Source organism: Neopsephotus bourkii, unplaced genomic scaffold (assembly GCF_033783945.1).
Source record: "Neopsephotus bourkii isolate Nb327-2 ecotype Australia unplaced genomic scaffold, CSIRO-AGI_Nbou_v1 NB_1592, whole genome shotgun sequence".
Lineage (NCBI taxonomy): Eukaryota > Metazoa > Chordata > Aves > Psittaciformes > Psittacidae > Neopsephotus > Neopsephotus bourkii.
This window is the reverse complement of record NW_026902068.1, coordinates 13,298-35,040: the sequence shown is the minus strand read 5'-3', so window position 1 is coordinate 35,040 and position 21,743 is coordinate 13,298. Positions and strand designations below refer to the sequence as shown.

The window sequence follows — 21,743 nt, the reverse complement described above, 5'->3', positions numbered from 1 at the left end:
TGTGAAGTTCCAAGAGTAAGTGCCAGAATTATCACTGGGGAATCTGATCCATTCTGAAACAGCAGCAGAACATACATTTCCCCATCCTTTACTACACAGAACATTTATATGAAGAATTAAAAAGGTTATGTATTCTGTTACTATGTTTCTAACAAGTAAATCAATATCATACAAATGTTACTTCTGTTGGCTTTCAACTGCTAATGTTTTTATTGTTCTACTGAGCTTTGCAAGGAATGCACGTGTCTTTCTTGCAGGTGCATTTGCAGAACTTAAGACATTGACTGCAGAGGGCGGTACAGTACTTGCAAATTGCTTGTAAATTCACTTGATACCCGTATTTCATCTTTGGAGGAAAACCTTGGTTTATTCAGTAATTCACTTCTATGAAGATGGTATGGAATTAAGTTGTCTTTCTGCCAGTGATGTTCTGTGAAGCAGATGCTCAAGAAAGGACAACTGCTTTATCTTTTCAATCCTGTTCAACAAAGAAAACGAGGGGCACCTATACTGCAATTATGTAAGCTAGGACACATGTAAAACACAATGGGTCAGGACAAAGCACATCTCTGCAAAAGGGTGTTTCAACAAGGTGCTGTGATGATCTCTTTTTGATAAAGAAAAATAGGAAATGGATAAGTGCAATATTGCTGCAGAATCTTACTCTCATGAACACTGTCAGTAGCATGGGTTAGTTAGCTGAACGGTAACTAAAGTATTAATGTTTTCTCTTTCCAAAGGAGGATATATATGTATATATTTAGAACTCTTGCCTTTTGCTGATTTCCAAGTGGAGATCCAAAGATGGTATAAATTGCTGCATGTAGAACAGGTTATCTGTTGCATTTCTATACAGTTTCATTGGAGAATTTTGAACATGCTTACACTGGGAAGGGAATGACAGGCAATCTGAATAGAGCTTCCCATTACAAGTGGTAATACTTTTGTGGTCTGTTGGTTTCTATGCAAACAACTATTGAATTGGGAAGCCCAGATTCATGTCCCATGTGTGTCTTCCTGAAGAATGCCTTCATCACCAGACCAGTAATTAGCACCTGTAACTACTGAGATCAAGCCACTCTTTAGCTGGCAAGGCAACTTTAACTGAAACCCCACCTGTACAGTAGAGTCAGAGGCTATTGCTTTCTGTGTGAAGCTTGTTCTGGCAAGTGGCTGGCACGTAAGAGGAAGGCATGATTAGTAGATACTTACTTGATTTGGTGTGGCATAGGTCTCAGACTGCATATTATGCCTGAGCATATAAAGATGGTTGCTAGCTTTTTCTTCATGCTATGTCTATGAATTGAATACTTAAGGCTTGCCTTGACTGCTTCTAAAAGATTTTAAGAGGAAAGGTACTTGAAAAGCACAGGTTCTGTCTTGTTACATTTGTTAATTCTCATGGAAAGACTGTTAACTACATAACGACTTCTTATATATTTTTTTTTCTGTTCAGATACTGGTGACATTCATTTCTCTTGCAGTTCTGAAAAAGCCACATTGTTTTTTCTCCCCCCCCCCCCCTTTCTTTAACCTAGAGAGGATCCAAATGTAGTTCTGCATCACTTTCAGCATACAGTTTTCCATTTGATTGAAGTTCTTCTTTTCATGTCATTGCTAATAGCAATTTCCTACTAAATATTTTATTGCTTGTATGCATAAAGGCAAATATTCTGTGACTCTTACATGTTTATTGTGCAGAGAGGGATTATAGAATCATAGAATCAACTAGGTTGGAAAAGACTGTGAAGATCATCAAGTCTACCCATTACCCCAGGGCTGCAAACCCACCACTAAACCTTATCAATGGGGGCCTCACCTACACAATTTTTGAACACTCCCAGGGATGGTGATTCCACCCCTTTCCTGGCCAGCCTGTTCTAATGCTTTATCACCCTCTTGGTGAAGAAATTTTTCCTAATATCCAACCTAAACCTCCCCTAGTGCAGCTGTCTTTATTATACTATAATCGTCTATTATGAATAGATGCTCATACAAAATCTCTGTAAAATATGGCAGTGGCTGTTGGTAGTTACAAGGTTATCAGTGAGTCATTACTGCTGGTATGCTTCTTTCTTCTTCCATAAGGCTTGATTCTTTTTATCTTCTTCAGTTTATATGCTGAAGTCAGTGTATTCCTCAGGTGGTCATAGATTTTAGATTAGTGCTGGCAGTCTGAAATGCTTCTTTGTGAGCCAGTATTATTGGAAGGCTGAGAGACCGTCATCCTTCTGCAGGGGCTGATAGGAAGTGCATACGGTTCTCTGGAGAGAATAATAATAATTTCTGGAGAACCACTGCTAGCTTTACACTTACTGAAGTCAGTGAGAGTTTTGCTACTTACTTCAGTGAAAGTAAGGTTAGGTTCTTTGTAATTTCATTATCTTTTTTTTTGACATAGACCAGGTTATATGCTGTGAGACAAACTGATTTTAGTTCTGACTTATAGCGGAGAGCTGCTGTGGTTAAGGCTAAGCGTGAGTTTGCATCCTGAAGTGTGAATTCTGTGTTTTATGTCCTCTGAGTTCAGAAAATCACCTTGAGTTACAGGATAATGTTCAGTACATATATAACTATATAACTTTGCAGTGGCAGCAATGCTGATCTGGACCAGCAAAATTCCAAGGCGGTAAAAAATTTTACATGCCCTGATAATCCGAGTGCTAAAGCTATATTTTAAACAAAGCTTTTGTTCAAACTGTGTTATTAGAGTGACATGGTGAAGATTTTTATCAGGAGAATTGCAGGAAATTGAAGTTGATATTTTTTTCAGATACTGGAATGTAATGTCTTTATGATGATGATTTCTGTCACTGAAGGTGATAGTATTTCTCTGGTTTTGGACACTGTGACTGACTTGAAATTGCAGTGAACACCATGATCGGTGGTTTCTGGTGCAGCTGTGCATCTTCTAAATACAGGCTGTGTTTAACTAGTATCAGCATAGGTTCTTTGTGGTGTTGGTCAGAACTATCAATCTCCTACAAGCCTGTTGCATCACAACTGCGGATTTCAGAAGCTATGTGCTGTGACACTTGATAGAGTGAAATAAAAAGCACTGATGATCCTGGTTAGCACGTTACAGCTGTGATACAGAGTTCATGTCAGCCTGTTTTGTCTCTGTGTAGGCTTCTGTTCCATGTTTTTGTCAACTGTTACACAAGAGAAATCTGTGTGGGGGATAGTGCCTTCTCTTTTCTCCTCTCACTACACATAATTGTGTGTTTCTGTACTATTTTCATTGAACCTGCTTCAGTGGTTCATGTTGAAGATCCCCAAATTTGTTGCTCAGAGCTGTATGGATCTTGATGACTGTAATGTTCCAACTGTGGGAAAAACAGCAATAGTTTAGAATCTTTGATTGCGGCAATAGTGATACCGCTAGTGGTGGTAGTGTGGTGGAATGAGCTTCAAATGCCCTCCTTTTCCTGGCTTGTTACAGTCTTGGTAAATCTTACAGGCTTGTGGGTTGTGGGTTTATTTATTTATTTATTTATTTATTTTTATTTACAGTGGTTCTAAAGTGCTCCTTTCTTGAAAGATAAGGGGTTAAAGGGAGGAGAGTTTTTGTTCAATGTAAAAATTCTTTTGGATTTTATTTCTGTTATTATTAAGTGACAGTTAAAATGGAGCAAAGACTGTCATTAATAAAAGGGAGGTTCAATTTTCACTTTAAAGATCTGTAGCCTATATTGCATTTCTGAGTGATACAACAACCTTTTATATTTACTAGATGCTTCATTCAATTTGCAATGATTAAATGTAATGGTATTATTCCTATACGGAGCTGAGCAAACTGTATTTCTCCATGAAGCGTCAGTCCTGTAACTTCACATATTTACTACCTAAATGAGGACATTCCTAATGGCCCTCTATCACAAACTTCATATTCCATGAAGAATACCTTCATCTTCAGAGAGTGGAGTGACAAGAGGTGGTCCTATTTCTTGCTGTATGTCATCTGGCTCATCTGCTTTCTCCTCCTCCTCTTCTTCTACTTCTTCTTCCTCTGATTTTTGAAAAGGATTAAGCCAAACACAGCGACCCTATAATTGATATGGAAAAATAATAAATACATATATCAATCACTCAAAGAATGCAAAACAGTTAAAACAATTGGCTCAGACACAGGCACTCAGTTGAGGGAGAGGGAGAAGAAATACATATATTCTAACACTGGTATATTGTTAGCAGAATATTGTATCCTCTTGGCAGAGAGTTCCCTATATCTCTCATTCCTCCCTCATTCATGTTCACTATTCCAGAATGACCTTATACCTGTCATCAGTTTTTGCTGTTTTCTGATCTTCAGTTTCTTGCCCGTTTGGTTTATATCCTGCTACATTACCAGTTATTGCAAACTAAGAGGCTTACCTTAAGGACTTTTACACTTCTTTTTAAAGTTTGCCTTGTTATCTAGCTACCAGTCAGAGGATCATAACAAAATTTTATCTTAAGATTATAATGCATGTATTTATTTTTTCTTTTACAACTATTGTTTTTCTGGTAATAATTTTAAACCTTCTTTCCTACTATTTGCTGTTATTTCACACTAGCATTCTTGAATTGGTAGACTGGCCAGCAATTTACCTAGCAATGGTAATCAAATTAGTAATACCTCTTTCCAGCACTAGCCTGGTATCAACAAGCTTTTAAGCTTTTTCATTTGCATGTTTTACAGCAGAAAGTAAGCAATGAAAAATAAGCCAAAAGAAAACATCAAATAAGTTCCATTTATCATACAGTCATAAACTACCTGCATTTTAGCATCCTACCCAAGAAAAGAGAATTTAAAACATTTTTGTCAAGTAAAGACTTCAGAAGAGAAAACCTAATATAGATCACCAGAAATTACTGTTATCTATCAAGGCTTAATTCCATACTGTTATCTAAAGGTAGGTTTTGATCCCAAGAACACACCTAGAAGGTTCCTACGTATATATGCATAAAAATATATGCTAAATGTAAATAGGTGCAACATGTTATATACTACATCAAAGGTATATTCTTTAAAAAAATATTTTAGGCCAATACCATTTCTGGTGAATAGTTCAAACGTGCAGGTGAGGAGTGTGTTTACATTCTGAAACCCTATGAGCACCACAGTGTGAATGAGCTATTCCTGAACGTACCTGCATTAGAATACTCTGTACATGGTGTACCCAGCTGGAGAGAGAATCCACCATTTCAGGCACAGGGATAGGCTGGTAATCAGGGTTTTCTTCATATGTATCTCTTCCTCCTTCCTCCTCTTCGTCTCCTTCCTCCTCCGAAAAGTGGTAAAATCCAATTGGAGAGATCTGGGTTCCTGCTGAGATCCGAGCTATCTGTGCTCGCAGGTAATTGGCCTCATTTCCAGGGAAAGGAGGAAAGCTCACAATGGGAGCATCCAGCCTACCGGTGAAGAACTTCTTGATTTTCCTGGCACAGACAATCTGGGCTGGTGTCACTGGAGGCAACTTCACCCAGGGATTACCTGGCTCATTACAGACAAAGTAGACATATTTATTAGCCCCAGTTCCACTTTCTTCTTTTGGGATGGTAGGTGGGGGCTTATACGTGGACTTTGGTGGTTCGTCTTTTTCCTCCTCTTCATCTTCGAACTCAGTCATACCTTTCCCTTCTTCCTCAATAGCTTCTTCCTCTTCTGTTTCCTCCTCTTCTGCCCCCTCACCGTACTGTACTTCAGCTATAATATAGTTCATCTCCAGACCCAAAATTTTGCCCCAGAAGCGACAGATCTGGGGCACTGGCTGAACACTAATTAGTTTTTTAAGGGCAAGGAATATGTGATAGGATTCATCTTTGCTCAAGCCTATTCCAGCCTGTTCAAAATAAAAGGCTGTTTCCATTACATTAGGTAGACTGGTGTCTCCCTGGGAAAGAAGATACGGAGTTAGAGCTGAAGAATAGTATAATTATCTATTTGAAAAATCAACGGTTTGTCCACTGAATGTTACACTTTCCTGTAGTGCCACTTACTCTCTCAAGGTGCTTCACAGACATTCATTCACTACATTTTCCACTGTAATTAAAAAAAACAAACAAACCTGAAATGCCGTTTTAAAGGTAAAAAAGAGAACACAGATGAGCTTCAGCTTTTAGAATACAAGATTTAAAATTTCAAATTGCTGCAAAATAAGAATTCTTATGCAGGATCTGCAAGGGACTTCAGTGCTGCGGCGTTTCAGCTATGTAAGAGGCCTTGATGCCTGCAAGCATCGTTACTGTTTTTCCTTGTGTTTGTCGCAGATTCATTTGGGGAAAATAGAATACATATTTTCTATATTTAGACACCAGACGAGCAATATTTCTCTGGAGTGAATGTTGTTCTTTTGAAAACCTTGACATATGGTTTTCATTGTTTAAAATATTGGCCTCTGCTCGCTCCTACTAAGGCCCGTTATAAGACTCCAGCTGTCTTCAGTAGAAGCAAAACTAGGCCAAGAATGATTTCATTATTTCCATTCACTTTCTCACTCTTATTTCATGTGGGTAGGTGATTGTATCACACAAAGGTAGTAGAAGTTTTTCACTAGAACAACTGGAAAAAGTAGAAGTCTTCAAATTTGGAAGAAGTAAAGTTAGCTTCGTATTGAATTTCTTGAGCCTTTCCAGGTTTCTTACACCAAGGCAAGATAGACCAGAGTATGAAAAATCCAAAATTCCTTTCTGAAATGCTCTACATGTTCCATTTTTACCATTGTATAAGCTTACTGTAATAAGTAATAGGCTACAGAAAAGATGAAAGACTGTCTCTGCTGTTGATAATAGTTGTATTCTGCAATGGCAGAAGTCATTTGAATATATACTGGTAACTTCACGTGAAAATCAACATTTAGTTGATTAGTTTCCCTTGTTTTTTTAAGAATTTTTTTTTGTTGGTATACAAATGCTTCTGCATATAAACAACTGCATACTGAAAAATCCCCTGTTGTAAGAAGCGGCTCTTCATTTCTAGTAGTTCTTCGTTCTAACATGTGATTTTTTTTTTATTTTTTTTTTTTTTAGTTGGAGAAGGACAGACTGGAATCACAGCTGGAGCTGGAAGGATCACAAAATTCTCCATTCTCTATTTTACAGTCGCAGCTGTGCACAATATTCTCCAACTGGAGTACCAGAATTATGGTCACTTGAGGTAAAGAAATTAGATGCAATATTCCATGCTGAACTGGCATGTGAGAGATATTTTAAACTTTACTTTCTGTTCATCCTCTCTAGAACCTCTATGGTTTTAAAGGTTCAGGGTATTAGACTTACTACAGGAAAAAGACCCAACTAAGTAACCAGATGGGTTTTCTTCTTCACACTGGCCTGGCCCAGCAGGGTACGCGCCGAGCCTGGGGCACGCCAACAGCCTCTCGGCCGCGGTCAGCTGTACTTGTCGCGTGCTGCCCGCGGGGCGGGGGGGTGGAGCGGAGGGGGGCGGGGCGGAGCGGAGCGGGGCGGGGCGGAGCGGGGCGGAGCGTCGCTAAGGTAAACGGCCGCGGCTGTTTAGGCCGTTGCTCAGGAGTTTCCCGTCGGAGCTGGCAGTTTCCTCCTCGTTTCTCCGTGCGTTCGGAGCGCCTCCTGTCGTCCGCTGTTAGCCGGTAGGCCCGGTGGTGGTAACTTTTTGTCGCCGCACGCTGAGGCACAGCAGTTGTTGGGGGAACGAGCGTATTTCTGAAGGGGGGTCACCGACCCATCTTTCCCTAGCGCCGGGCGGGAGGCCAGAGGCTCCCCGCAGGGCCTGTCGCTGTGGGGACCTGCCCTCAGGGCCTGGGGGCTCTCCTGCGGGCTCGCTTTTCCCAGCCCACAGCCCTAGCCGTTAAAGCTGTTTGTAGAGGAGTTTTCAAGCCCTGCTTGTTCCCTGTCATCGTGACCTCCCATCCATGAGGTGCTGTTAGTGCTCCATCTTGAATGTTTGTGGCACAAGAATCTTTCAGTTGCTCAGTGACAGCAGAAGAATGAATCTTCAAAAGCTTAATTTTGGGTTTATAAAGGGATAAGTGATGTTAATTTGCCTTTGTTGCTTCCATGGTGTGCAGTAGAAAGTGCAGTTTAATCTTCTATATTTTAGTGTTGCCATAAGGTACAAGGTTTTTCTTTCATGAGGAGAAAAAATACTGTAAAACCTGATAATTACTTAAAAAGTTGTATTCACAGATCCAAGTTAAAAAAGCAGATGTGAATGAAGGTGTTCTGAAGGAATAGTTTTGTCATATGATGTTATCAGTGTTAGGCCTTGATTTGAGTACCTTCTGTTGCAACAGTATTCAAAGACTAAAACGTGAAGGACAACTCACATATTACAGAGGAAGAACCTGCTAATTTCTATTAATTTTCTTACAGATTTGTTTAATAGACATACAGTACAGTGTTGTATGCTTTTGTAGTCTTATCAGGTGTTATGATACTTGAACAGGTATTTGAAGCTGTGTTAGTATCCAGAGAACTTAAAATATGTGTAAAATTTGCTCTCCTAATTGCTCTTAATTAAGTCAGTGAGGAACTTTTACTGTTTGAGTAAACACATATCTCATATTCAACAAGGAGGTTATGAAACAAATATATAGAGCAAGTGAGCTTTAAAACGAACAAAGAAAAAGGCATTTTAAGGAGTTGCATTTTAGCAGATACCTACAGGTGGCCCAAGGGTGTTGGTGGCCCAACAGGAAAAAAAATATCCAGCTTAATATGCTTACTCCTGTGGGATTTCCACTCTCTTTGAGAACTCATGGTAATTTGTATTTTTCGTTGAGATTTTATAAACACTATTCAGTGTTGCACTATATGGCTTTGCTGCTTTGGAACGAGCATCAAAAACTTGGGTGAATAGGTTTAGTTTGTTCATTACTGATATTCAAAAGACTATCATGGCTTTGGAATTCTGAGCTAACGAACAGGTTTAATTATGTATCATTTGACTTTGGATTTGCTTCCCTGAGCATAAGGACACACCTTGTTAACATTCTTCTGGCTATGGATATTAAAATATAATCCAGTTGGTTTCGTTACTAGGTCTGTGAATTTAGTACCTATTATGAAAGAGGAACTTCCTCAGCCTAAAGTCTTGGAATAGCTCTGGCTCCAAACTTCCTTTAGTACATAATCCAGTTTTTGACCTTAATTTAAATGATATATAGGCCTTGTATTGATCTCTGATGATTAATTCAGCAATTCTTAATCAATTGTTTGCTCTGCATATTTATTCAGTAATTTTGTGATCAAAAAGTTACCTTTGAATGAAGATGGTAATAAAACTGCTAGCTTACTGTGAGATTGCCTTAAAAAAAAACCACAAACCCAGATCCAGTTTATGTTGCCTTTCTCTTCATATGCTTAACACTAAAGTGCAACAAAAATGGGGAGGAAAAAAAAGGTTTTTAAATGAAATTATTAATTTTTTGAGTTTTAAATCTCTTAAGATTAAAATTCTTACAAGGTTTTAATCTGTACTATGAAAACACAGAAATCCAAATATAATGGGAATCAAGAAACAGTAATGATGAAAGTTGCCAGGTATCTAAAAATGCAGATGTTTGTGTTACTTCTCAGAAACCATGTATTTCCTGAAATTCTGGATCTCTTCCAGAAGTTTCATTTCTTCCCTAAATCTTATCTGATCTTATCTGTTCTCTTTTTCAGTTGTGATGATAGGGTTTTTTTTTTTTTTGTTTTGTTTTGTTTTTTTTAACCTGTCACTGTAGACATAGGTGTATCCTGCATAAGCAGCTGATAAACTGTTCATTTCCTCTAAGTATGTGCTATAAACTCATTTACCTATCATTTATCTTTTGTTCCAGCTCTTTTCCTGAAAATGGATCTTGCTTTTCAATGACTTTGAGAATTCATAACTTAGAATCTATGAGCTCTGAATAAATTAACTCATTCACCTGGTGTGGTTGGGAAGAGGAATGAAAGATTATTAATGAATTTCCTGCTAGGGAGAACTAAGTTATTGAGTCTTATCTTTCTCTTCTCCTCTTGTTATAAATGCAATAAGGTCACAAATTAGCTTTGCCCTTGTTTGAGATTTTTAGTGTTTTGATGCTGTGCTAACAGAAAAGTCATTTTGATAGCTTGCCAGTTTTCATTCTAGTTTAATTTTACAGAAGTTACTGTCTGAATTATGAGACAAAGAGAAATTTTTTAGCAAAAAAACCCCAACCCACTTCTGAATGTGTCACTGTTTGAAGATACTGTGTTTAAGTGAACTCCATTTGTAACTGTAAAGAGTTTTTTTTTTTTTTTTTTTTTACATTGGACAAAGATGGTGAGAGGAACAGATGTAGTCGTTATACTGACTTTCTAAATGGATAAAATTGTAATTATAAGGCTATTCTTGACTGGGTTTAATCGGAACAGTTCTTCTGCAGTCTGTGAAACTACATGCTTTTGATAGCTGAAAATCTCTCTTGTGGTGTTTGCTTCTTGATATTTCTTGATGCTGTCTTGCTATCTTTTCCCCTTCCAACTTCCTCTACCTGTTTTAATTCCAAAATGAAGGAACAAGAGTTTGGAGATGAGGAGATAGAATTAAAGTGTGAAGCTGATGGATGTTTTTGCTAATCAACAAGTTGATTATCTTTCAGGAAAGGCAGACAGATTTGGCTAATAATATGCTCAAATACAGAAAAACACCATGCCTCAAATTCAACAATTAAAGGTGATAATAATTTCACTTGTGGAGGTACCACTCGTGAAAGAGGTTGGAGGTGCAGTGGCAGTAGCTCTGTTCCTAAAATGGATTTCCTGAATCAGAGCTTTCTGGATAAACAACAGCTACAAGAGAGATTTTCCTGGTAGGCTTGTGAGGTCTGGCCCAGGAAGATGTAGAGTCATTTAAAAGGCAAAATCATGGTGAGTTTAAAACATTGAAAAAGACCTAGTCTAGCTTTGTCATTTCACATTCATACTCTTTAAGCTGGCTAGATTCCTTTTGGCCCTGAGATTCAAGGAAAGGACAATGTATACAGGAAGCAAAATTTGTAGAAAACATTTTGTGTAGATAGATGCAATGTATTTTCAGAAGTGTGAATTTTGTCTAGTCATTCATTCGCTTCTGTATACAGGCAGTGAAGTGAAGTAATAAGGGTTTAGAAGCAGTCGTTCAGTGATGGGAGAATATAATTTACCTGTCAGAAATAATAAAGGGTCCACCATACCTGGCTTATATTATTCAAGCACCAAAATCTGTTCAATCAGTAGGTACACAAGTATAAAACAGTTAAAGGGAAACATTAGTTTTCTTACAGTTATTTCATGCATTTTATCTGAAATGTTTAAACTTTGCTGTTCAAACAGTACCTCATCTTGTCTTTAAATGCCACAACTACTTTTTCTCCATTATTTTATGTATCCTAATGTAAACATCCATTAACCTCCCTTCTGCCTCAATTAAATATGTTTAACAAGTAATCAGTCTGAATTAACAACAGGAGACTTTGTGCCATTCATCTGTTTTTAACAGATGTGTTCAGATAATTTTGTGAATATCTTTGACAATAAAGGGAATCTGGTGTGATTCACCAGTTTCCTGGGAGAAGACTTGGGGCACACATCAGCTTAATTAAACATTGTTATTTTAAGCCTCTGACACTTGTGATGAAGTTAAATAATAGGTCATTACTTTCTGTTTATCAAATGCTTGTGCATATGAAACTTTTTAATTTCATCTGTAAGAAGAGCCTTTTAAATTCTTTCTTGAAGTATTTTTCTGCTAATGGCTTTGGGGGATAGAGTGAAAAATAATTTATTAAACACATAGTAAATAATTTGTATGACTCCCAAAATTCAAGCAGCGCAAATCAGCTTCTCTGAAGTATTTAATTTTCGATTAATATACTCAACAAAAAATACAACAGGGATTAGTTAAATGAGTGAATGCTGGGCTTGCTATGAGTTGTATAGCAGCCTTTTTTTTTTAGTTTTCATATACTCTTTTAATTAAGTCTGGATTTTTAGCCATTTAGAATGTTTGCCCATACTGCCCACCCATAACTTCACTGTATTCAGTGTTCTGTGTTTCTCTGACGCTGGGCTCTGCTTATTTACTTTATGTGAATGTGTATTTAGGGTAGCAAAGCTTGATCTTTATTTACATGGAAGATTTGAATCCCTAAGCATGGTGAATTTCTGTAGAAGATTAAAAGTAGTTCTTGATTTAAAAATGTGGCTGAATGAGTTTTGTAACTTAAAAACAAGTCTAAATGCATGTTTGTAGCTTTGTCCTTCACCCAGCTTGTAAATAATGTACACCAGTGGCAGCATTTGCTTACTGTCTGGTTGGATGTCACAAATGTTGATGCTATAAAAGCCTCAGTAGTGGACAGTTGAATCAACCTCATAGAAAGAGTAGATAAGATTTTCTCAAATGACTTGATAGTTACATATTTATAGCATGTAAATTATTGACATAGCATCCTGGGGAGGAGGAAGGGAAGAAAAAAGTATCCACAATTTCCTAATCACTAGCAAACTAGGATCTCTTTTTTGCTGGACCTTAGGTGGGAATATAAAAAAACCCTTGGTAAGTAACATGACTATCATCCAGTCTCAGCCCTCTGTCCCCCACCTCCACCAAACTCTGAAAAGGAATGTTTTGTTTTCCAGGATGAGTCTCCTGAAGAGACCCAGTGGTTAAGGAAGATACCAAATGAGTTTTCTCAGTAGAACAGTAAAATGTTGAATAATGTAGATGTGCTTTTATATCCCACCAGCTTTTAGGCTCTGTACTTGACAAATTATCTTGCATAAAGCTGGTAGGATGTTTGATCAAATCTGCAAATTTAGATACGCAATTTATCAAAAGAGCACATACAAACCCAACAGGTCCTTTTTGTCTGTAGGCTAGAGCCTTGTTAATTTGTCAGTATTTTGTTTTGCTCCTATTTATACACATAACTGAGTAAAACAAATGTATTCTGTTGCTTGCTGCTTTCACATACCTGTATGGCTTTGGACTCCACACAGGGTGAGAAGTGTCACTAAACTGTATTAGTGGCACTTGGTTGCCTAGAAACATGGCAGTGTTGCAAGTTAGTGCTGGTGATTACATACTAGCTGCTTTCTCATCCCTCCTGTTAATGAATATGGATCAGTATATAAACTGAGAAGTGTAATATGAAAGAGCCTGTGAGAAAGGGTCTTGAGAATCTTGAGCTAAATCTTTTAGAAAGCAGCTATGAACGCCTTTTACCAAAATCTGATTGGTATGACAGCTCTGGTTCTTAAAAATGTCACTGCATGCTACTGAAAGCAGAGGGGATATCAGTAGCTGTGTTGAACTGGCTCAGGTGTTTCTCCTTACTCACCAAGCCTAACTTACTGCATCCTCTGTTCCTTCAAGTGCTGCTGTGCTTGACTATCAGTGACTTAGGAAAACAGTTTTATTGCTGTTACCTGGCTTCCTAGAGACATCTCTGTGGAGTCTGTACTAAGATATTGTGAAACTTTTGTAAGCTTTGATCCAGACTCATGGAAAGTTAGTAATCTTTAACTGCATGATGTCTTTGTCAGGTAACCTTTGTCGGGTACAGTGGGATAGGAGAGCAGTTCACTGCTTTTAGTCAGCTAAAATGCCACATGAAACTAAGTTCTTAGGAGCAGGCAGGTATCTAATACATTGAAAAATCAATATACTGATTTATCTTTCTGTGCTCCCCTGGACACGTTAAAAATATGTCAAATAAGCGCTGTCAACTTCAGACTGTATTATGCTTTGAAGCATGAACATAAAGTTAATGCGCAAAATTGGCTTTTGATTTTTCCAATTTAGCTTTACTTTGTGTTAGAAGTGGAAATTGCATCATCTATTTATCAAAATTATCAGGCTTTGAACTAAATAAAAGCAAATTATTATTCCTCTGCCAGATGCCTCCTAAGCCAGAGCCAGCTGCTTGACTCTTGGCATGTCAAAGCAGGGCTCATCTACTCTGCTGCTGAGGTTTTTTTTGCATATTTCATTGCCATGTTTGAGTGACTACCTAACACATCTTTAATAAACAGGACTTTAACAATTATGCAAGAAACTCAAATATTTGAAAACTAGCAGTTAGATTTTCCCCTCACATTTGCAAGCTTCAGTTCAGCTTGATCAATACAGCAATCAGGTTATGGCAGATAATTGGTTGGAACTTTGCGTTGGTTGTTCCAGAGTATGTACTGAATAGTGTGCATAGTGGTATATTAGCGATGTGGTGTACCAATAGGCAGCTATATGGATATATATTTAGTGTATTTATTTGTATTCATTCATGGACAAACCAATGTTAATACATAAAATGTTTATACATAAATAATATAAAATGCTTATATATAAAACAAAGTTTTATGTAGGTCTTTGTGATTAATTAGCAATGTTAGTACTGGAGTATTTTTCAGTTACAGTTAATGTGGCTTTGTATAATCTCTTTCTCACTAACTTAGTGAGAATCTTAACTGTTTTTGCATGCTCACACTAAGAGAGGTTGGATAGCAGGCAAAAATTGGAGCTGACCCTGGTTTGATTTTCTGGCAGTTAAGGTATTTGAAGTTGCAAGGAGTTAATTTTAAGTGCAATAAAATGTCATGGAATATAATTAACTACCACGGCTCTTGCTTTCTTGTCTGCCTGGAAGAGAGGTACTATCTTGAGAATTTAACATTTCTGGAAAATGTACATCTTACTGCAATTTTTGGATGGAGGAATTAACTAGCAATAGAGAACTGTTGTGAACTCAACAAGGAGTTCTGTGAAACAGCCAGACCTGGTAGTGGTTTCTGTTTCCCTACTGCAAGGCTCATGAAACTGTGAGATAAATTAATAAGGTTCTGTTAGCTGTACTTAGTAAAACTTTACTCCATGGCATACATACATAGCTGTACTCTGCTAGTCTTTTATAATCCTTCTGCTTTGGCTTTCTGACACTTTTTATCTGTAAACATGTTTAATTTATAAAGCTTTCAAGTGCATCCTTTGGAAAATAATTCCAAACAAACTATTTTTATGGGGTAAATTTTTCTGTGTTATCAAAAGATCATACTTTTGATGCTTTTGGGTGAAATTATTTTAACATAGTTCATGTTCTGTTTTCTCTTTCCTTTCTCCTCAGTGTATTTTGGCATGTTTTTATACCTTGAGATGAAGATGTTGTTTCTATTTAAATGCACAAAGATTTTTCTAATTTGAGGTTAGAAAGTGTATGAGAATGGGCTCCCATGACTTTCTGGTCTTTATCAACAGATCTTTTGTTAGGATCTGTTTTCCCGCAGAAAGCTAGGCTGAGTGCCCTAAATTCTGTGCTCTGTACATAGTAATGCTGTCCTCAACAGAATTACGCTGGCATGCTGCTAGTACATCTGTTGGCTTTTAACCACAGGCACTCAAAGATCTCAGCCCTGTGTCTGATGTATACAAGCCTGTCAGTCACAGCAAGGTTGGGATAAGCACAGAATTGTGCTTAATTATCTTCCTAGTAATACATAGACTGGATTCACTCAACTGTAGATCGTGGTGCAGGACAGGCTATGAGAAAGGGCAAAGCTCCTTTGAGTTCAGAAGCATGAGAGTCATGAAGACATGGCTCTAGGGTACTCTTTGCTGACCAAAGCAGTCACTACAGTGATCACACTGCACACTGATGTGGTTCTGTATCCGTCTGTAGGTTGGAGTTGCTAAACAAGGAGCTAGAAGACAAAGGGGAGACCTGGTGTGTTTGTGTTGTCAAGGCACTTAAGAACTTTGAAGTAAGCTATTTGCATTTCACTGTTATTTTGTACAAAAAATGTGCCCTTAAAATACTGTCTTCAGATGTCTGATAATGCTCCATGCCTGATTCCTTATCTTTCTTTCATTTACTTTAATTGAAAAGAGGTAATTTGTAAATACTGAAAGAGTAACAAACTAATGTATACAGAAAGCAACAATAGGATAAAAAAGATAAAGGAAAAATCTTTGATGAGTCCTTATATACACAAACTAGTTTTGTCTTGCAACAGAAATTGTGTCAGCTTGTATTTCAAATGTGTCACACTTGAAAACGAAAGTCTGGAAGTCTTATTTTTTGGGTAGTTCTGTTGTGTGTTTATTGGGACAAAAAAAAAGGTTATTTTGAATTAATTTGGACAAAATCATAGCAAATGGCTTTGCACAGTTGAGGCTCATGACTTGCGAGGGAACAGGGAAAGCAAGGAAATAACTAAACATGATAGGTTGACTTAGGGCTTTGTGTAAACTCGTATTTTGAAAGGGTAAAGCAGGTGACGGGTATGGGGTTGGTGATGAGGAAAAATTGGAGGAAAAAGGGATGAATTAGCTTAAATTCAAGCCTTTGTGACTGATGATATAAACCAACCTGTAGGACAGAAGGACAGAAGTAAGCATGTGGTTTCTGTATATGAAGCCTACTGGGTAATTGCATACTATAAAATTTTGTGAGTTGTCTCAGACATCATCAGGCACAGAACTAATCCACTAACACAATTCCCTGTGAAAGGTGCTAAAGAATTTATGCATTTAAAAAGTTATGGAAATTGACTGACCATAATTGATACGATGTGAACATGTTAGCATTAAAATGGTCTCACTGAAAAAGCCTGCTCTGCAGAGTAGTGATTACATTATTTTTTGTCTGGCTATAAATAGTCTGATTAATGATCTTTCTTGTTAAAGTCACTGAAGTCCATAGCTACAGAGACTCTTTACATTATGACACGGATCTTCTGTTACTGCTGAAGCTGGAATTTCCTGATGGAAATCACTACAGAAAAGAGAATCTTTCTGTTTAGTTGGTTTAATCAGGAGAGATCACACAGCGAATACTTCGGTGCTTCTTGGCAAGAACTTGTACTATTATTACTAATTATAATGTTATGCTAATTACTGCAGTATCATAGACTTCTGTTCAAAAAGATGGCAGCTCAAAAAGTACGTACGAAAAAAAAAGAAGAGGCAATACAAAAAGATTCCCTCTGGAAAGCCCTTTCTTCATTATAAGGTGTGATGAACTTTAACATCAGAACATCAAATGTGGAGCATAAAGGCTGTAGTACCGGAAAGACTTGACTGTGTTAGCAGTGTCAGCAAACAAATTCCCCATGAAGTATGTCCTGGAAAGCAGAGCTTGCCTTCAGATCAGTAACTGGGGGTGTTTTGGTTCTCTTTTCATAGTCACAGTTGTAACAAGTTGTCGTTGTTCTTTCATTCCTCATGTGAGCATGAGGTTCCAGTAAAATATAAATTAAGTAGAACTCCCTTTGCCAATCAGTAGCATAAGGGTCACAGTTACCAATATTTTATATAATTAGCTTCTATGCTAGAGAATTCTGTGATTGCATTTGGAAGAGTGCTAGCTAGTAGAATTCTAAATCAAACTCTGGGTGCATGACTGCTTTGTGGTCTCTTGGGAAATAATCATGCAAGTGTTTTAAAGGGGACTTCATTAATGTGCTTCAGTTCAGAAAAGATTGGGAAATTATTTTTCCCTTGCTGGATGATATAGCAACTTGTCTGTCATCAAATACTTCGGGTTTGATTGCAGAAACAGATGTTGGAATCATTAGTCAGTGTTCTTTGAGTTATGGCTGTGCATAAGTAATCGCAGAATTGGCACATAGAATAATGAATTCTTTATAGGAACCATACTGTTATTTGTCCATCTAGTTTTTCACAGTAAGGCTCTAATTCCAATTTCCTGTGTTTGCATTAGAATGCATATAAAAGTCAGAATTTTCTTTATATAATGCATATTATTCTATTAAAATATTAAGATTATGCATTCTGCATTTATACAGACAAAGATATGAACAGTTTTCACTCCCTGATATGTTTAGTCTCTCCCAGTGCTGGTGATGTGGGAGAATGTGTATATGACAAACAACTGAGGAAATGAGACAGATTCTCACTGTATTTTAAATGTTTCTTCCATTAATTTTGATTACCTAAACAGCCAGGGACCCCTCTCTGTCTAGATATTTGATGAAAAGTTTAATCTTAGTTAAAAACTTTGTAAGAGGTAGAAAAAAATAGATGCTCACAAATATGCACACTCAGTAAGAAGTTTGCAAATCCCTATAGGTGCCCAAGAGAATTTGATATTGGAATAGGCTGCAAGAGAAGGAGAAATTGCTGTATAATACTTATTTTTGAGAATGCACATGTATGAGGGTAGCTTTTAAATTACTGTGCATTCTCCATGGATGATTATGTTAGCACTAACAAACTACACCTTGAAGAATGTTTGGACTAGATTCTGAAAGACAAGAGGAGGAGGCTCTTCCTCTGTTGGATAAGGGTCATTCAGCCATTCAGGACCCTGAGTGTGTGACAAGACTGAGGGAAAGGAGATGGGATTCTTTGATATAATTCTAGCTGATGACACAAAGCTGTCTTTTGGAGGGTAAGGTCTTCTGCTTACCTCACATGGACTTCTGTGTGCACTGGCCAAGTGAATTTCAGTGTGACAAAGATCAAAGCTGGGTATGGAATGACTTCTGTTTGTCTTGGCTTTTAGTTCTCTGAAGCATTTCACTTTCATGTTTGAATTTTAGCTTTTAAATATTGCAGTGAATCTTGGATAAAATCTGAAGTGACTTTAAGGCAGAAAGGAAGTCTGAAGCAGTAGAAGAAGTTTAAATCTCAGACTTACGTCCCTCTTAGCCTATGTATGCAATTTTCTTCCTCAAGGTCCTGTTAGCTTCTGGGTATATCACAGTCTGTCTTGATACAGAGTCCATTAAATTACTGAAAACTGGAGCTAAGTGCTTATTAGATAATGATCAGAATCTTCTAAGGCTTTTGGTTTTTCTTTTGCTTTGGTTAGATCTGAATGAAATAATCTGATTTGTATACATTCCGTATGTCTTTAGCCTCTTTTAACCTTTTGAAGTTTTAAGTTCTCCATGAAGAGTATATAGAAGCTAGCCAGTAGGCTGCAGGAGTAAGCAAAAGAAGAATTAATCTTTGTCCTCTGTCTTCCTTTCAACCCTTGACTATTTGTTGGGAAGGTAAAGGGATATGCTGGTTCCACTTAGGTTTAGCAAATGCTGGTTCCCACAAGCCCTGCTTCCTGTGAATGAAACTGCATTTATCCCCTGCCTTTGTGCAATAGGTTGAGTGTCCCTTTTCAAATTCTGTTGTTAAAGATCATTTTACAGATAAAGCATGATGTCTGGCTTCAGAGTGGTAAGCTTGCTGCTTCTGCAGCACTTAGCGTTGTCAACTCTTTTTGTGTGTTTCAGAAATTACTACGATGAAAATATTTAGTTGAAAATCAGCCATGATACGAAGCAGCAAATGAAGATGAACAGTCAGAGTCAAACTGAAAAGTGCAGGAGAAACTTTTAAATCCCAGTTCAGGTAATTAGTTTTTTCTTAGCTGGCCAATACAATGGAAGTGCTAAATCTGAATTTATACAAGGTGTTGTCTGTTGATTGCCAGAGTGAAGAAATAGGTGACAGATGATAGCTCTATTGCAGTGGTATCTCCTTGCATTGGAGGGAATGGATACTTGGTGTCAATATGTGCAAAACTGTATATGGGGAGAAAGCTCAAATGCATCTGTTTCTGGAGTGCCAAGATGGTCAAAGACTTCTCAATGGTAACAAATTCTGAAGAATGGTGGACTGCTGCTGCACACTAGCTATATAGGGGTGTTGTAAATGCTGAGGGGCATGTTGTGTGACTTCATCTGAGTGAAGAAGATACATATTTTCCTATTTATATATTATGCTTCATGGACAGGCCAACAGAAAAAGCAGGTAGCAATTTAACCCCATGAACTAGTAATTAAAGGTAAAGAAAACTTCTCTTCTGCACTGCAGAGTAGTATTTTGTAAAAAGCTGCATAGCTGCAATTCCTGTCAATGGACTTGGAGTAGCTGCAGTGCCTGTGAATGGACTTGGAGTAGCTGCAGTGCCTCTCACTGGACTTGAAGTAGCTGCAGTGCCTGTCAGTGGACTTGGAGTAGCTGCAGTGTCTGTCACTTGACTTGACATAGCTGCAATTCCTGTTACTGGATTTGGAGTAGCTGCAGTACCTGTGAATGTATGTGGCGTACCCGCAGTGCCTAGCCCTGGACATGGATTAGACGCAGTGCCCGTCACAGGACTTGGAGTAGCTGCAGTGCCTGCCACTGGTCTTCCAGTAGCTGCAGTGCCTGCCACTGGTCTTCCAGTAGCCGCAGTGCCTGGCATTGTAGTTCCAGTCGGTACATTGCCTGACATAGAATTCCAGTAGCTGCAGTGGCTGTCAATGGAGTTGCTGTAGCCGCAGTGCCTGGCACTGGTTCTTGGAATAGCCGCAGAGCCTGCCACTGGACTTCCAGTAGCTGCAGTGCCTGCCACTGGACTTCCAGTAGCTGCAGTGCCTGCCGCTGGACTTCCAGGAGCTGCAGTGCCTGCCGCTGGACTTCCAGGAGCTGCAGTGCCTGCCGCTGGACTTCCAGGAGCTGCAGTGCCTGCCGCTGGACTTCCAGGAGCTGCAGTGCCTGCCGCTGGACTTCCAGGAGCTGCAGTGCCTGCCGCTGGACTTCCAGGAGCTTCAGTGCCTGTCGCTGGGGTTCCAGTAGCTGCAGTGGCTGTCACTGTAGTTCTCTGCGGGTCAGTGCCTGACACAGAATTCCAGTGACCGCAGTGCCTGCCACTGGTCTTCCAGCCAGTCGGTACATTGCCTGACATAGAATTCCAGTAGCTGCAGTGGCTGTCAATGGAGTTGCTGTAGCCGCAGTGCCTGGCACTGGTTCTTGGAATAGCAGCAGAGCCTGCCGCTGGACTTCCAGTAGCTGCAGTGCCTGCCGCTGGACTTCCAGGAGCTGCAGTGCCTGCCGCTGGACTTCCAGGAGCTGCAGTGCCTGCCGCTGGACTTCCAGGAGCTGCAGTGCCTGCCGCTGGACTTCCAGGAGCTGCAGTGCCTGCCGCTGGGGTTCCAGTAGCCGCAGTGCCTGGCATTGTAGTTCCAGTCGGTACATTGCCTGACATAGAATTCCAGTAGCTGCAGTGGCTGTCAATGGAGTTGCTGTAGCCGCAGTGCCTGGCACTGGTGCTTGGAATAGCCGCAGTGCCTGTCATTGATTTTGCAGTAGCTGCAGTTCCTGCCACTGGACTTCCAGTAGCTGCAGTGCCTGCCACTGGACTTCTAGTAGCTTTCGTGCCTGCCACTGGACTTCCAGTAGCTGCAGTTCCAGCCACGGAACTTCCAGAAGCCGCAGTGCCTGTCGCTGGAGTTTCAGTAGATTCAGTGCCTGGCACTGGACTTCCAGTAGCTGCAGTTCCTGCCAATGGACTTCCAGTAGCTGCAGTTCCTGCCACTGGACTTCCAGTACCTGTAGTCCTGTCACTGGAGTTCCAGTACCTGCAGTGGCTGTCACTGAAGTTGCAGTAGCCGCAGTGCCTGGCACTGTAGTACCAGTCCCCTGACATAGAATTCCAGTAGCCGAAGTGCCTGCCACTGGAATTCCAGTAGCCGCAGTGCCTGCCACTGGAATTCCAGTAGTTCAGTGCCTACCACTGAATTCCAGTAGCTGCAGTGCCTGCCACTGGAATTCCAGTAGCCGCAGTGCCTGCCACTGGAATTCCGGTAGCTGCAGTGCCTGCCACTGGAATTCCAGTAGCCGAAGTGCCTGCCACTGGAATTCCAGTAGCTTCAGTGCCTGCCACTGGACTTCCAGTAGCTGCAGTGCCTGCCACTGGACTTCCAGTAGCTGCAGTGCCTTCCACTGGACTTCCAGTTGGTACAGTGCCTGACATAGATTTCCAGTAGCTGCAGTGACTGTCACTGGACTT

General features: G+C 39.3%; 1 protein-coding gene across 1 annotated transcript; it reads right to left on the bottom strand.

The window, feature by feature from the left end:
* Positions 1-3,869: 3,869 nt before the first annotated feature.
* On the bottom strand, positions 3,870-7,856 carry LOC133222400 (radial spoke head protein 6 homolog A-like). Its single transcript, XM_061372064.1, has 4 exons — positions 7,806-7,856; positions 7,332-7,625; positions 5,133-5,876; positions 3,870-4,046 (listed from the first exon to the last, which is right to left on the bottom strand). Exons 1-4 carry the CDS (start codon positions 7,854-7,856, stop codon positions 3,885-3,887), a joined length of 1,251 nt encoding a protein of 416 aa, XP_061228048.1. The 3' UTR covers positions 3,870-3,884.
* Positions 7,857-21,743: the final 13,887 nt, after the last annotated feature.

Bases quoted from the DNA above. Each gene is read 5' to 3' on its own strand.
- LOC133222400 (XM_061372064.1), bottom strand. From the start codon at position 7,856: ATGACAGGGAACAAGCAGGGCTTGAAAACTCCTCTACAAACAGCTTTA. The intron at 7,626-7,805 runs GCTAGGGCTGTG...GCTGTGCCTCAG, and splicing joins CTCTACAAACAGCTTTAACG to CGTGCGGCGACAAAAAGTTA. The intron at 4,047-5,132 runs GTACGTTCAGGA...TATCAATTATAG, and splicing joins TACAGAGTATTCTAATGCAG to GGTCGCTGTGTTTGGCTTAA.